Source organism: Oncorhynchus mykiss, chromosome 15 (genome assembly GCF_013265735.2).
Source record: "Oncorhynchus mykiss isolate Arlee chromosome 15, USDA_OmykA_1.1, whole genome shotgun sequence".
NCBI classification, from domain to species: domain Eukaryota; kingdom Metazoa; phylum Chordata; class Actinopteri; order Salmoniformes; family Salmonidae; genus Oncorhynchus; species Oncorhynchus mykiss.
In genome coordinates, this window is record NC_048579.1 from 14694394 (window position 1) to 14707642 (window position 13249).

General features: G+C 46.3%; 1 protein-coding gene across 1 annotated transcript in view; it reads left to right on the top strand.

Moving 5' to 3' along the window:
* Positions 1-13249, top strand: part of LOC110489651 (coiled-coil domain-containing protein 191) — a 38834-nt gene that overhangs the window by 2137 nt on the left and 23448 nt on the right. The window contains exons 2-10 of the mRNA XM_021562395.2: positions 4233-4271; positions 6039-6174; positions 6247-6399; positions 6545-6726; positions 6913-7136; positions 7325-7478; positions 7551-7741; positions 8077-8329; positions 9180-9312. Coding sequence (XP_021418070.2) covers positions 4233-4271; positions 6039-6174; positions 6247-6399; positions 6545-6726; positions 6913-7136; positions 7325-7478; positions 7551-7741; positions 8077-8329; positions 9180-9312 — 1465 coding nt within the window. The remainder of the gene's footprint in view (positions 1-4232; positions 4272-6038; positions 6175-6246; positions 6400-6544; positions 6727-6912; positions 7137-7324; positions 7479-7550; positions 7742-8076; positions 8330-9179; positions 9313-13249) is intronic.

Sequence of the window (13249 nt, forward strand, 5' to 3'; positions counted from 1 at the left end):
CGGGAGGTAATTTTATCGTCTCCACCTCGTGTTGAGATTCGAAGTTCAAACCGTTTTAAACGTGCAGCTGCCCATTCACACTTTTCTGGTCCAAAGTGTTTTTTCCTTAGCCCATCATATATACCTTTCGCTCAAAGGGCGGTCCCGTCAGGCTGACACGCTCTCTGACCTCACTCCGGGGCAGTGATTACTCACTGAGCAAAGTTGTGGAAAACGGTTATCTCTTATAGCTTCTCACATCACATCCCTCTCTTAACAAAAACACTACAGAGATGGCGCCGACAGAGATGGCCGCCTCGCTTCGCGTTCCTAGGAAACTATGCAGTATATTGTTTTTTTTACGTGTTATTTCTTACATTGGTACCCTAGGTAATCTTAGGTTTTATTACATCCAGTAGTTCCTCCCGACTGTATATAAGAGCAATGTCAAATCACCATCATTACGCCCAGGAATACGACTTTCTCGAAGCGGATCCTCTGTTTTGCCCACCACCCAGGACAATGGATCGGATCCCAGCTGGCGAACCAAAACAACGGCGCCGTAAAATGGGCAGACGAAGCGTTCTTCTGGTCATGCTCCGGAAACGGGCACATCGCGCACCGCTCCCGAGCATACTACTCGCCAATATCCAGTCTCTTGACAACAAGGTTGATGAAATCCGAGCAAGGGTAGCATTTCAGAGAAACATAAGAGACTAACGTTCTTTGCTTCATGGAAACATGGCTCACTCGAGACACGCTATCGGAGTCGGTACAGCCAGCTGGTTTCTTCATGCATCGCCCAGACAGAAACAAGCATCTTTCTGGTAAGAAGAGGGGCGGGGGGGTATGCCTTATGATTAACGAGACGTGCTGTGATCATAACATACAGGAACTCAAGTCCTTCTGTTCACCTGACTTAGAATTCCTCACAAGCAAATGTCGACTGCATTATCTACCAAGAGAATTCTCTTTGATTATAATCACAGCTGCATATATTCCCCCCCAAGCAGACACATCGATGGCCCTGAACAAACTTTATTTGACTCTATGTAAACTGGAAACCACATATCCTGAGGCTGCATTCATTGAAGCTGGGGATTTTAACAAGGCTAATCTGAAAACAAGACTCCCTAAATTCTATCAGCATATCGATTGTGCTACCAGGGCTGGTAAAACCCTGGATCATTGTTATTCTAACTTCCGCGACGCATATAAGGCCCTCCCCTGCCCTCCTTTCGGAAAAGCTGACCACGACTCCATTTTGTTGCTTCCAGCTCTCAGGTCTGTTCAAAGCTGGTCCGACCAATCTGATTCCACGCTTCAAGATTTCTCGATCATGTGGATTGGGATATGTTCTGCATTGCATCAAACAACAACATTGACGAATACGCTGATTAGGTGAGCGAGTTTATTAGCAAGTGCATCGGCGATGTCGTACCCACAGCAACTATTAAAACATTCCCAAACCAGAAACTGTGGATTGATGGCAGCATTCGCGCGAAACTGAAAGAGCGAACCACTGCTTTTAACCAGGGCAAGGTAACCGGAAACATGACCGAATACAAACAGTGTAGCTATTCCCTCCGCAAGGCAATCAAACAAGCTAAGCATCAGTATAGAGACAAAGTAGAGTCACAATTCAATGGCTCAGACACAAGAGGTATGTGGCAGGGTCTACAGTCAATCACGGATTACAAAAAGAAATCCAGCCCCGTCGCGGACCAGGATGTCTTGCTCCCAGACAGACTAAATAACTTCTTTGCTCGCTTTGAGGACAATACAGTGCCACTGACACGGCCCGCTACCAAAACCTGCAGACTTTCCTTCACTGCAGCCGATGTGAGTAAAACATTTAAACGTGTTAACCCTCGCAAGGCTGCAGTCCCAGACAGCATCCCCAGCCGCGTCCTCAGAGCATGCGCAGACCAGCTGGCTGGTGTGTTTACGGACATATTCAATCATCCCTTATCCCAGTGTGCTGTTCCCACAAGCTTCAAGAGGGCTACCATTGTTCCTGTTCCCAAGAAAGCTAAGGTAACTGAGCTAAACGACTACCCCGTAGCACTCACTTCCGTCATCATGAAGTGCTTTGAGAGACTAGCCAAGGGCCATATCACCTCCACCCTACCTGACACCCTAGACCCACTCCAATTTGCTTACCGCCCCAATAGGTCCACAGACGACCCAATCGCAATCTAGACCCAATCTAGACAAGAGGAATACCCATGTGAGAATGCTGTTCATCGACTACAGCTCAGCATTTAACACCATAGTACCCTCCAAACTCGTCATCAAGCTCGAGACCGTGGGTCTCGACCCCGCCCTGTGCAACTGGGTCCTGGACTTCCTGACGGACCGCCCCCAGTTGGTGAGGGTAGGTAACAACATCTCCACCCCGCTGATCCTCAACACTGGGGCTCCACAAGGGTGGGTTCTGAGCCCTCTCCTGTACTCCCTGTTCACCCACGACTGCGTGGCCATGCACGCCTCCAACTCAATCATCAAGTTTGCAGACGACACTACAGTGGTAGGCTTGATTACCAACAACGACGAGACGGCCTACAGGAAGGAGGTGAGGGCCCTCTGAGTGTGGTGTCAGGAAAATAACCTCACACTCAATGGCAACAAAACAAAGGAGATGATCGTGGACTTCAGGAAACAGCAGAGGGAGCACCCCCCTATCCACATCGGCGGGACAGTAGTGGAGAGGGTAGTAAGTCTTAAGTTCCTCGGCGTACACATCACGGACAAAAGTCCAGTTATGTGTTGGAGGTGTAAAGTCCAACATCCTCCAGATTCTTGCCCGCTCTATGTCCAGCGTCAGGATTCAGGAAAAGGTCAGAAAGGACAGATGACTGAAAGTCTAGACAGGCGTGGTGGCTTGCATACAACTGGGTCAGCTTTAATGCCCACCATGAAGCCTTTAGACAGCACAACTAGCGGTCTTATTCCGCAACAACTATTGGTTCCTCTGACTGTTATTAACTGGAGAGGGAAGGCCATATTCGACACAGGGGCATCTTACACCCTGATGCAAGAGGCCCTGTGGCAGAACATGGCATTACCTCATGAGGAGCTACCAACATGGGAGGAGGGACCATTGTACTTGGCCAATGGAGAACCTACCACAACCTTGGGCTGGATTAGTATAATAATAAAACTGCATGGTGAGACTATTAACCTTCCTGTGGCTATTCTTGCAGATTCAAGCCTTGCATTTGTAGTCCTTGGCCTAGATTTCCTGTTCTTCATTGGACTGACCATCTCGATGTCCCAACCCTCCTATCGGCTGCACTCTGACTATTCTCAGCCTCATCCATTTCAACCTGGTAATGCACTGATTTCAGGCTGGAGCCTGCTACATTATGCAGAGTCCGGACAAGGTCAAGTCAGAGACAGAGAAAAAATAAAGAGACAAAAACATGTTCCACCAGTGAAGTCTGAGAACCCAACTATCACCCTGATTACCGCCGTACCCCCCCTTCTATCCGAGAGCAAAAACAAAACTGATGCGGATTTCTACATCAAACAAGCAGTGGAACAGGCATGTCTGTCGGATGATGAAAGGTGGCAGCTCTCCCAGATGTTGGACATGAACAGTGAGGTCTGTACTCTTACACTCGGCCGTACAACCGTCTTCAAACACTAAATCTATACCCGGCATGATGTGCCCATTAAGCAGCGTCCCTACAGGCTGTCCCCCGCCAAACTGGCAATTCTTAATGAACAGCTCAAAAGCATGTTGGAGAAGGGAATTGTTATACATTTTGTTCCAGTAGTTGCTTTTGAATGTGTTAGAGTTTCAGAGGGAAAAAGGTCTGTTGAGACAAAACACATTCCTTTGGTGAATTTGGAGAGCGCAGGACTGGGTCTTCTCCCTTGATTTACAACAGGATGTGAGTTGTTAATCCCCACTAATTATTTCCTTCCCCTCTGCGGGTGAGAGGGGGTCTGATTGAAGTTATTCATTGCAAACCTGATCTGACCTGTTGGGATTCTCATGGACAGTCATGACACGTAGATCCTCTGGTAGTGCTCAGGGTGACACAGGGATACTTGAATCACTCTTAGAAGAGGAGGGAAAAAAATTACCTGCTATAGGAAATTAATCTGAAATAATCCTCAGACATCAGGCATTGGCTGGACTCTCTTGGTTTTACATCCACCGGTTAACCACTCTCACTGTCTGTGAAACGGTCTGAGCTCCTGCACTTGTCATGATAAATAAGTCTCATTTTCTACAATAACAGGTGCAGCTCAATAATGGGGAGATCAACCAATGGATGAAGGTGAGAACTCTCTTTCACTTTGTCCATCTTTACCTCCTGAAACCAGAGATACACTGTTTGTGTGCAGAGGATATTATTCTGCTATATCTGTCTATAAGGCCATATGTACAGTGCCTTGCGAAAGTATTCGGCCCCCTTGAACTTTGCGACCTTTTGCCACATTTCAGGCTTCAAACATAAAGATATAAAACTGTATTTTTTTGTGAAGAATCAACAAGAAGTGGGACACAATCATGAAGTGGAACGACATTTATTGGATATTTCAAACTTTTTTAACAAATCAAAAACTGAAAAATTGGGCGTGCAAAATTATTCAGCCCCCTTAAGTTAATACTTTGTAGCGCCACCTTTTGCTGCGATTACAGCTGTAAGTCGCTTGGGGTATGTCTCTATCAGTTTTGTACATCGAGAGACTGACATTTTGTCCCATTCCTCCTTGCAAAACAGCTCGAGCTCAGTGAGGTTGGATGGAGAGCATTTGTGAACAGCAGTTTTCAGTTCTTTCCACAGATTCTCGATTGGATTCAGGTCTGGACTTTGACTTGGCCATTCTAACACCTGGATATGTTTATTTTTGAACCATTCCATTGTAGATTTTGCTTTATGTTTTGGATCATTGTCTTGTTGGAAGACAAATCTCCGTCCCAGTCTCAGGTCTTTTGCAGACTCCATCAGGTTTTCTTCCAGAATGGTCCTGTATTTGGCTCCATCCATCTTCCCATCAATTTTAACCATCTTCCCTGTCCCTGCTGAAGAAAAGCAGGCCCAACCATGATGCTGCCACCACCATGTTTGACAGTGGGGCTGGTGTGTTGAGGGTGATGAGCTGTCTTGCTTTTACGCCAAACATAACGTTTTGCATTGTTGCCAAAAAGTTAAATTTTGGTTTCATCTGACCAGAGCACCTTCTTCCACATGTTTGGTGTGTCTCCCAGGTGGCTTGTGGCAAACTTTAAACGACACTTTTTATGGATATCTTTAAGAAATGGCTTTCTTCTTGCCACTCTTCCATAAAGGCCAGATTTGTGCAATATACGACTGATTGTTGTCCTATGGACAGAGTCTCCCACCTCAGCTGTAGATCTCTGCAGTTCATCCAGAGTGATCATGGGCCTCTTGGCTGCATCTCTGATCAGTCTTCTCCTTGTATGAGCTGAAAGTTTAGAGGGACGGCCAGGTCTTGGTAGATTTGCAGTGGTCTGATACTCCTTCCATTTCAATATTATCGCTTGCACAGTGCTCCTTGGGATGTTTAAAGCTCGGGAAATCTTTTTGTATCCAAATCCGGCTTTAAACTTCTTCACAACAGTATCTCGGACCTGCCTGGTGTGTTCCTTGTTCTTCATGATGCTCTCTGCGCTTTTAACGGACCTCTGAGACTATCACAGTGCAGGTGCATTTATACGGAGACTTGATTACACACAGGTGGATTGTATTTATCATCATTAGTCATTTAGGTCAACATTGGATCATTCAGAGATCCTCACTGAACTTCTGGAGAGAGTTTGCTGCACTGAAAGTAAAGGGGCTGAATCATTTTGCACGCCCAATTTTTCAGTTTTTGATTTGTTAAAAAAGTTTGAAATATCCAATAAATGTCGTTCCACTTCATGATTGTGTCCCACTTGTTGTTGATTCTTCACAAAAAAATACAGTTTTATATCTTTATGTTTGAAGCCTGAAATGTGGCAAAAGGTCGCAAAGTTCAAGGGGGCCGAATACTTTCGCAAGGCACTGTATTCATGAGGTGTGCTTTTGTGTCCCCAGACAGTGGAAATGGCCTCAGACTTTGCAGTGACTGAGGTTTTTTCCCTGAAGAAGCCCCATTCAGTGATAAGCAGTCAGTCAATGGCACTATACAGCACAGAGCAGCTGCTGGATCATGACCAAGCATACGGGGAAGGTAGGACACACACACACACACACACACACACACACACACACACACTTTTTTGTGACTATTTTTTTCCTGTAGCCCAGGCTCTTCTTAGTGATTGGATGAACAGCAAGTTGCGTCTGGAATTGGAGATGGAGGAAGAGGAGGATGTGATTGTCTCCCCTGAGAAGAACAGTCCAGAAGCCATGCCACCTGCCCAGCCTGTCTCCCTGGACTACAGCAACTTTGATGGTACAGAGACACTAACCTATACAACAACACACATTTAACTCTTAACTTCCATCTGACAATATATGGTTCAGTTAATACATCATACCACAGTCAATGGGTCAATAAGGACCAGATGTAATACAGTACACCTTCGTCTCTTTCTCAGACCTGTATTCCCACCTGGCTGAGGAAGAGGAGAGCTCAGCGGTTAACAACTTCCTTCAAGACCTCATGGAGCGGGAAGTGGTGGATTCTGGGATAGTGGAAGATCTGGCACTAGACTCTGAAGAGCGAGACAGGAGGATGAGGAGGGACCCGAGCCTCACCATGGAGGCACGTCACCGACAGGTACAGAACCAGAGAGACGTACACAGGATTGGACAGTCAGGATTGGACAGATTCCCAAGAAGTTGAAAACATAGGGAGCCAAATGGAAGTCCCAGTGAATGGAAGTGAATTAAGCTGTTTACTATAACCTTCTGCTCTCTTTTATGACATCATCCACGTCTAATTCCTCCTTTTTTCTCATTCCAGGTGCGTGAGAACCGTGCACGGCGGGACGCGGAGCGGGAGAGGTTGCACAGGGAAAGGGTGGCGCGGAGGCAGGCCAGGGAGGAGGCGCAGAGGAGGGAGCAGGGGGAGGAGAGGCGGAGGAGGCAGGAGGCACGCAGGCAGGAGGAGATGGTGCAGCAGGAGATGGTGCGACTGCGCCGCGAGACGGAGGAGAGGAGGAACCTGGAGCAACTAGCCAGGCAAATGTACAGTAACCATGGAAACAGCAAGACAAACAAAACCACGCATTTACTTCCACACTCCTACAATCACCTGCATCACGCCCATGCAATGAGCTCTTATTCAGAATGATGGGTCTCTAAAATAAGCCAATCCGTTTGGAGCTAGGTCAGGGCCCTGTAGGTCTAACTGTGTCTGGGTGTCTCCCCCACAGGGAGAGGGAGAGGATCGCTAGGAAGACGGCAGCTAAGAGCTCACTGGTACTCCAGCCAGGCCCTTCATTCTCTACTGCACAGAAACAACGTGACACTGAGAGACCACTCAGACTACAGCAAGTAGAGGTCAGGGTTCAGATGCACAACCTTAAGGTTAGTAGAAGGACAGAGTTCTGTTGGTGGTGTGTGTTTAGTGTCTGAACAACACATTGGTGTGTGTTTCAGTGTCTGCAGAGGCACTTCTCTGGCTGGTACTCAGTGCTGTTGGAGAGGAGGTTGCAGATGGGCAAGGCGGCAGCGCTCTGTGATTGGAGGAACCAGCTGAGGGCGTGGCGAGACTGGCAGGCGCTGGTGTGGGCAGGGCGAGAGCAGCGGGAAGCGGAGAGAACAGAGGAGGAGTTACGGACCCAGAAAAGGTAAGCACAGAATGGAGTCTGTCCCAACATTACAATCTACATACTTTATTTAGCTTGCTTGGTGTTCTGGGAGGGGGAAGTTTTATGTTTCGCACTTTGGTTCAAAAAGTGAAAACTATACCTAACTGGCGCGCAGTGTTAATATTAACACAGAATCTGACTTCTGAACATTGAGGAAGAAAACCTAGACAGTTTTAAATCAGGTAATTTGTTTTGCCTTGCCAAGTAAACATGTGCCTGTAAACACCTGGTGAAGATGATTAGCAAATCTGGCCCTCTAACTCATCACAGTCACACCAGGTGTTTTGTCTCTAATAGTGCGTAATCCCTCGTAGACGCTGCCAGGTGGCAATGGTGAGTGACCGGAGGCGTTTGCTAAGACGATGCCTGAGTGATTGGCGGCTGTGGTGTCGGGCGGAGAGAGAACGCCGGGAGCTGTTGTCACAGCAGCAAGAGACGCGGCGCAAGATGGCCGCCCTGATTAATGCCGTGGCAACTGGGAAACTCAAGATGATGGAGGAGACGCATACTCCTGAGCCAATCACTGCCCTACCTGAGCCTTCTGACCAATCAGAAACCGTAGAACTGGTTAGTGACACTTGTAGAGCCCTCCCACTGAGGAAAGTCAACACAAACAAAGTATAGGCATAGCTACGTAGGTGGACACAGACAAAATGACAGATACAGATTCAGACTCACACACTGTTGTCTGCCCATTGGATATACATTTGCTGGAGTGTATCACAGTACAGACAGAAGCCCGAAGGTGGTAACGATCTGTAGTCATGAATTAAATATTAGCTATAGCTTAATTCTGCAATGGTAAAATGGAAGGCAATAAAATGTGCTTTTGTATTCATTTGGTGAAAGTCATGCATTAGTCTATCAGTATCTACTGAATAAACAAGTTCTGTTTCAGAGTTCCTCTCCTCGCATGAGTTGGCCTGTACTTTTCTCTCTGGGAGTTGATGAAATATTCACAACACTGCAAGGTTTGCTTTCTCCTGAGAGAGAGAGAGAGAGAGATTGAATAGTGCTTGAGGGAGAGAGGAGAGGGGAACTTCTATCTACATCAGGGGTGTCAAACTAATTTTGCCATGCCGCATTTGGTCTTCACTGAGGTACAGAGGGCCGCACTTAAAATTGGTTATAATATTTCCTTGACATCAAAATGTCTTAAAATTAGTCCCATATCTATCACTGTTGGAATTTTCTATGCTCCCTGACTGTCAAGCATTCGTTAGATGACTGTTAGAAGAGACTATAAATGTAGGTCATTATCATTAATATACAGTTTAAATGTCATTTTAGCTGTTTCAATGTCAATTGAGATTGTTTTTCCCAAGAAAAACAGTATTTGTATTTTTTCATTATCAACTTCATCCCATTTCCCCTATTTCCATGTGACCCGTACACTTCACAATTCCTGTCTCTGCAGAAAGGTCAGCCAGGGTCACAACCTGCTGGCCCCACCCCCTCTCCTTCCTGTCAAGGGGACGGACCGCTGGGGGCTGTGGTCCTGCACACCCTCCCCTGGCAGGTGACAAGGCGTAACGCGGCGCTGAGTGCAGGTGAGTGATCAAAGTAAATGTTTAAATATATTAGGGGAAACTCCTACCTACAGTTGAAGTCGGAAGTTTACATACAGTTAGGTTGGAGTCAATAAAACTTGTTTTTCAACCACTCCACACATTTCTTGTTAACAAACTATTGTTTTGGCAAGTTGATTAGGACATCTACTTTGTGCATGACAAGTAATTTTTCCAACAATTGTTTACAGACAGATTATTTAACTTATAATTCACTGTATCACAATTCCAGTGGGTCAGAAGTTTACATACACATACAAGTTGACTGTGCCTATAAACAGCCTGGAAAATTCCAGAAAATTGTCATGGCTTTAGAAGCTTCTGATAGGCTAATTGACATCATTTGAGTCAATTGGAGGTGTACCTATGGATGTATTTCAAGGCCTACCTTCAAACTCAGTGCCCCTTTGCTTGACATCATGGGAAAATCAAAAGAAATCAGCCAAGACCTCAATTTCCAAATGCCTGAAGGTACCACGTTCATCTGTACAAACAATAGTACGCAAGTATAAACACCATGGGACCACGTAGCCTGTATACCGCTCAGGAAGGAGACGCGTTCTGTCTCCTAGAGATGAACGTATTTTGGTGTGAAAAGTGCAAATCAATCCCAGAACAACAGCAAAGGTATCTTGTGAAGATGCTGGAGGAAATAGGTACAAAAGTATATATATCCACAGTAAAACGAGTCCTATATCCACTTAACCTGAAAGGCTGCTCAGCAAGGAAGAAGCCACTGCTCCAAATCCCCCATAAAAAAGCCAGACTACGGTTTGCAACTGCACATGGGGACAAAGATCATACCTTTTGGAGAAATGTCCTCTGGTCTGATGAAACAAAAATAGAACTGTTGGGCCATAATGACCATCGTTATGTTTGGAGGAAAAAGGGGGAGGCTTGCAAGCCGAAGAACACCACTCTAACCGTGAAGCACGGGGGTGGCAGAATCATGTTGTGGGGATGTTTTGCTGCAGGAGGGACTGGTGCACTTCACAAAATAGATGGCATCTTGAAGAAGGACTACCGACGTAATCTGCCCGAGGGTTTTTTTCAACTGGCTCTTCCGTCGCGACGTCCCCTGAATGCCCATCTGCTAACCTGCTAGCCGTGGCCCGCTAGCTGTCTAGAGCATATCGGACTGTTAGCTGAAGAGGCCCATCGGACAAGTTCTTTGGCCAATATACCTATTTTGCCAATTGGCCTGGACCCTTTTACCACACAGGGCCCTGCTGATCCTTCACGACTGGTCTGCCGACGTAACAGCACGAGGGGGCTACAACAGACTTCTTACGTCGCAACGTCCCTCTAAGGCCCTTATGCTAACTTGCTATTCCCGGCCCGCTAGCTGTCTGAATTGCCGTGTCTCCAGCCCGCCGAGCTACTCACTGGATCCCTATGATCACTCGGCTATGCATGCCTCTCCCTAATGTCAATATGCCTTGTCCATTGTTGTTTTGGTTAGTGATTATTGCCTTATTTCACTGTAGAGCCTCTAGCCCTGCTCAATATGCCTTAGCTAACCCTTTAGTTCCACCTCCCACACATGCGGTGACCTCACCTGCTTTAAATGATGTTTTTTAGAGACAATATCTCTCTAATCGTCACTCAATGCCTAGGTTTACCTCCACTGTATTCACATCCTACCATACCTTTGTCTGTACATTATGCCTTAAATCTATTCTACCGTGCCCAGAAACATGCTCCTTTTACTCTCTGTTCCAAACGTACTAGACGACCAGTTCTTATAGCCTTTAGCCGTACCCTTATCCTACTCCTCCTCTGTTCCTCCGGTAATCCAGGCCCTGCAGTGCCTAGCTCCACTCCCATTCCCCAGGCGCTCTCATTTGTTGACTTCTGTAACCGTAATAGCCTTGGTTTCATGCATGTTAACATTAGAAGCCTCCCTAAGTTTGTTTAAGCACTGCTTTAGCACACTCTGCCAACCCGGATGTCCTAGCCGTGTCTGAATCCTTAGGAAGACCCCCAAAAACCCTGAAATTTCCATCCATCCCTAACTATAACATTTTCCGACAAGATAGAACTGGAGGGCGGAGTTGCAATCTACTGCAGAGACAGCCTGCAGAGTTCTGACTTACTATCCAGGTCTGTGCCCAAACAATTTGAGCTTCTATCTTTAAAAAAAATCCACCTTTCCAGAAACAAGTCTCTCAACGTTGCCACTTACTATAGACCACCTTCTGCCCCCAGCTGTGCCCTGGACACCATATGTGAATTGATTGCCCCCCATCTATCTTCAGAGCTCGTGCTGTTAGGTGACCTAAACTGGGACATGCTTAACACCATAGCCATCCTACAATCTAAGCACTATGCCCTCACTCTCATTCAAATTATCAATGAACCTACCAGGTACAACCCTAAATCCGTAAACACGGGCACCCTCATAGATATTCTCCTAACCAACCTGCCCTCCAAATACACCTCTGCTGTCTTCAACCAGGATCTCAGCGATCACTGCCTCATTGTCTGCGTCTGTAATGGGTCTGCGGTCAAACTATCCTACCGATCCTCGACTTCGGCGATGTCATCTACAAAATGGCTTCCAACACTCTACTCAGCAAACTGGATGCAGTCTATCACAGTGCCATCCGTTTTGTCACTAAAGCACCTTATACCACCCACCACTGCGACTTGTATGCTCTAGTCGGCTGGCCCTCGCTACATATTTGTCGCCAGACCCACTGGCTCCAGGTCATCTACAAGTCCATGCTAGGTAAAGCTCCGCCTTATCTCAGCTCACTGGTCACGATGGCAACACCCATCCGTAGCACGCGCTCCAGCAGGTGTATCTCACTTATCATCCCTAAAGCCAACACCTAATTTGGCCGCCTTTCGTTCCAGTACTCTGCTGCCTGTGACTGGAACGAATTGCAAAAATCGCTGAAGTTGGAGACTTTTATCTCCCTCACCAACTTCAAACATCAGCTATCTGAGCAGCTAACCGATCGCTGCAGCTGTACATAGTCTATTGGTAAATAGCCCACCCATTTTCACCTACCTCATCCCCATACTGTTTTTATTTATTTATTTTTCTGCTCTTTTGCACACCAATATCTCTACCTGTACATGACCATCTGATCATTTATCACTCCAGTGTTAATCTGCAAAATTGTAATTATTCGCCTACCTCATGCCTTTTGCACACATTGTATATAGACTCCCCCTTTGTTTTCTACTGTGTTATTGACTTGTTAATTGTTTACTCCATGTGTAACTCTGTGTTGTCTGCTCATACTGCTATGCTTTATCTTGGCCAGGTCGCAGTTGCAAATGAGAATTTGTTCTCAACTAGCCTACCTGGTTAAATAAAGGTAAAATAAAAAAATAAAAAATAAAAAAAACGACCACCCCTCATTACTGTCAAACGCTCCCTAAAACACTTCAGCGAGCAGGCCTTTCTAAATCGACCTGACCCGGGTATCCTGGAAGGATATTGACCTCATGTCTGGTTATTCTTTAAAAGTGCTTTCCTCACCAACTTAAATAAGCATGCCCCTTTCAAAAAAATGCAGAACCAGGAACAGATATAGCCCTGGGTTCACTCCAGACCTGACTGCCCTTGGCCAGCACAAAAACATCCTGTGGCGTACTGCATTAGCATCGAATTGCCCCCGCGATATGCAACTTTTCAGGGAATTTAGGAACCAATATACACAGGCAGTTAGGAAAGCAAAGGCTAGCTTTTTTAAACAGAAATTTGCATCCTGTAGAAAAAACTCCAAAACGTTCTGGGACACTGTAAAGTCCATGGAGAATAAGAGCACCTCCTCCCAGCTGCCCACTACACTGAGGCTAGGAAACACTGTCACCACTGATAAATCCGCGATAATTGAGAATTTCAACAAGCATTTTTCTACGGCCTGCCATGCTTTCCACCTGGCTACCCCGGTCAACAGCCCTG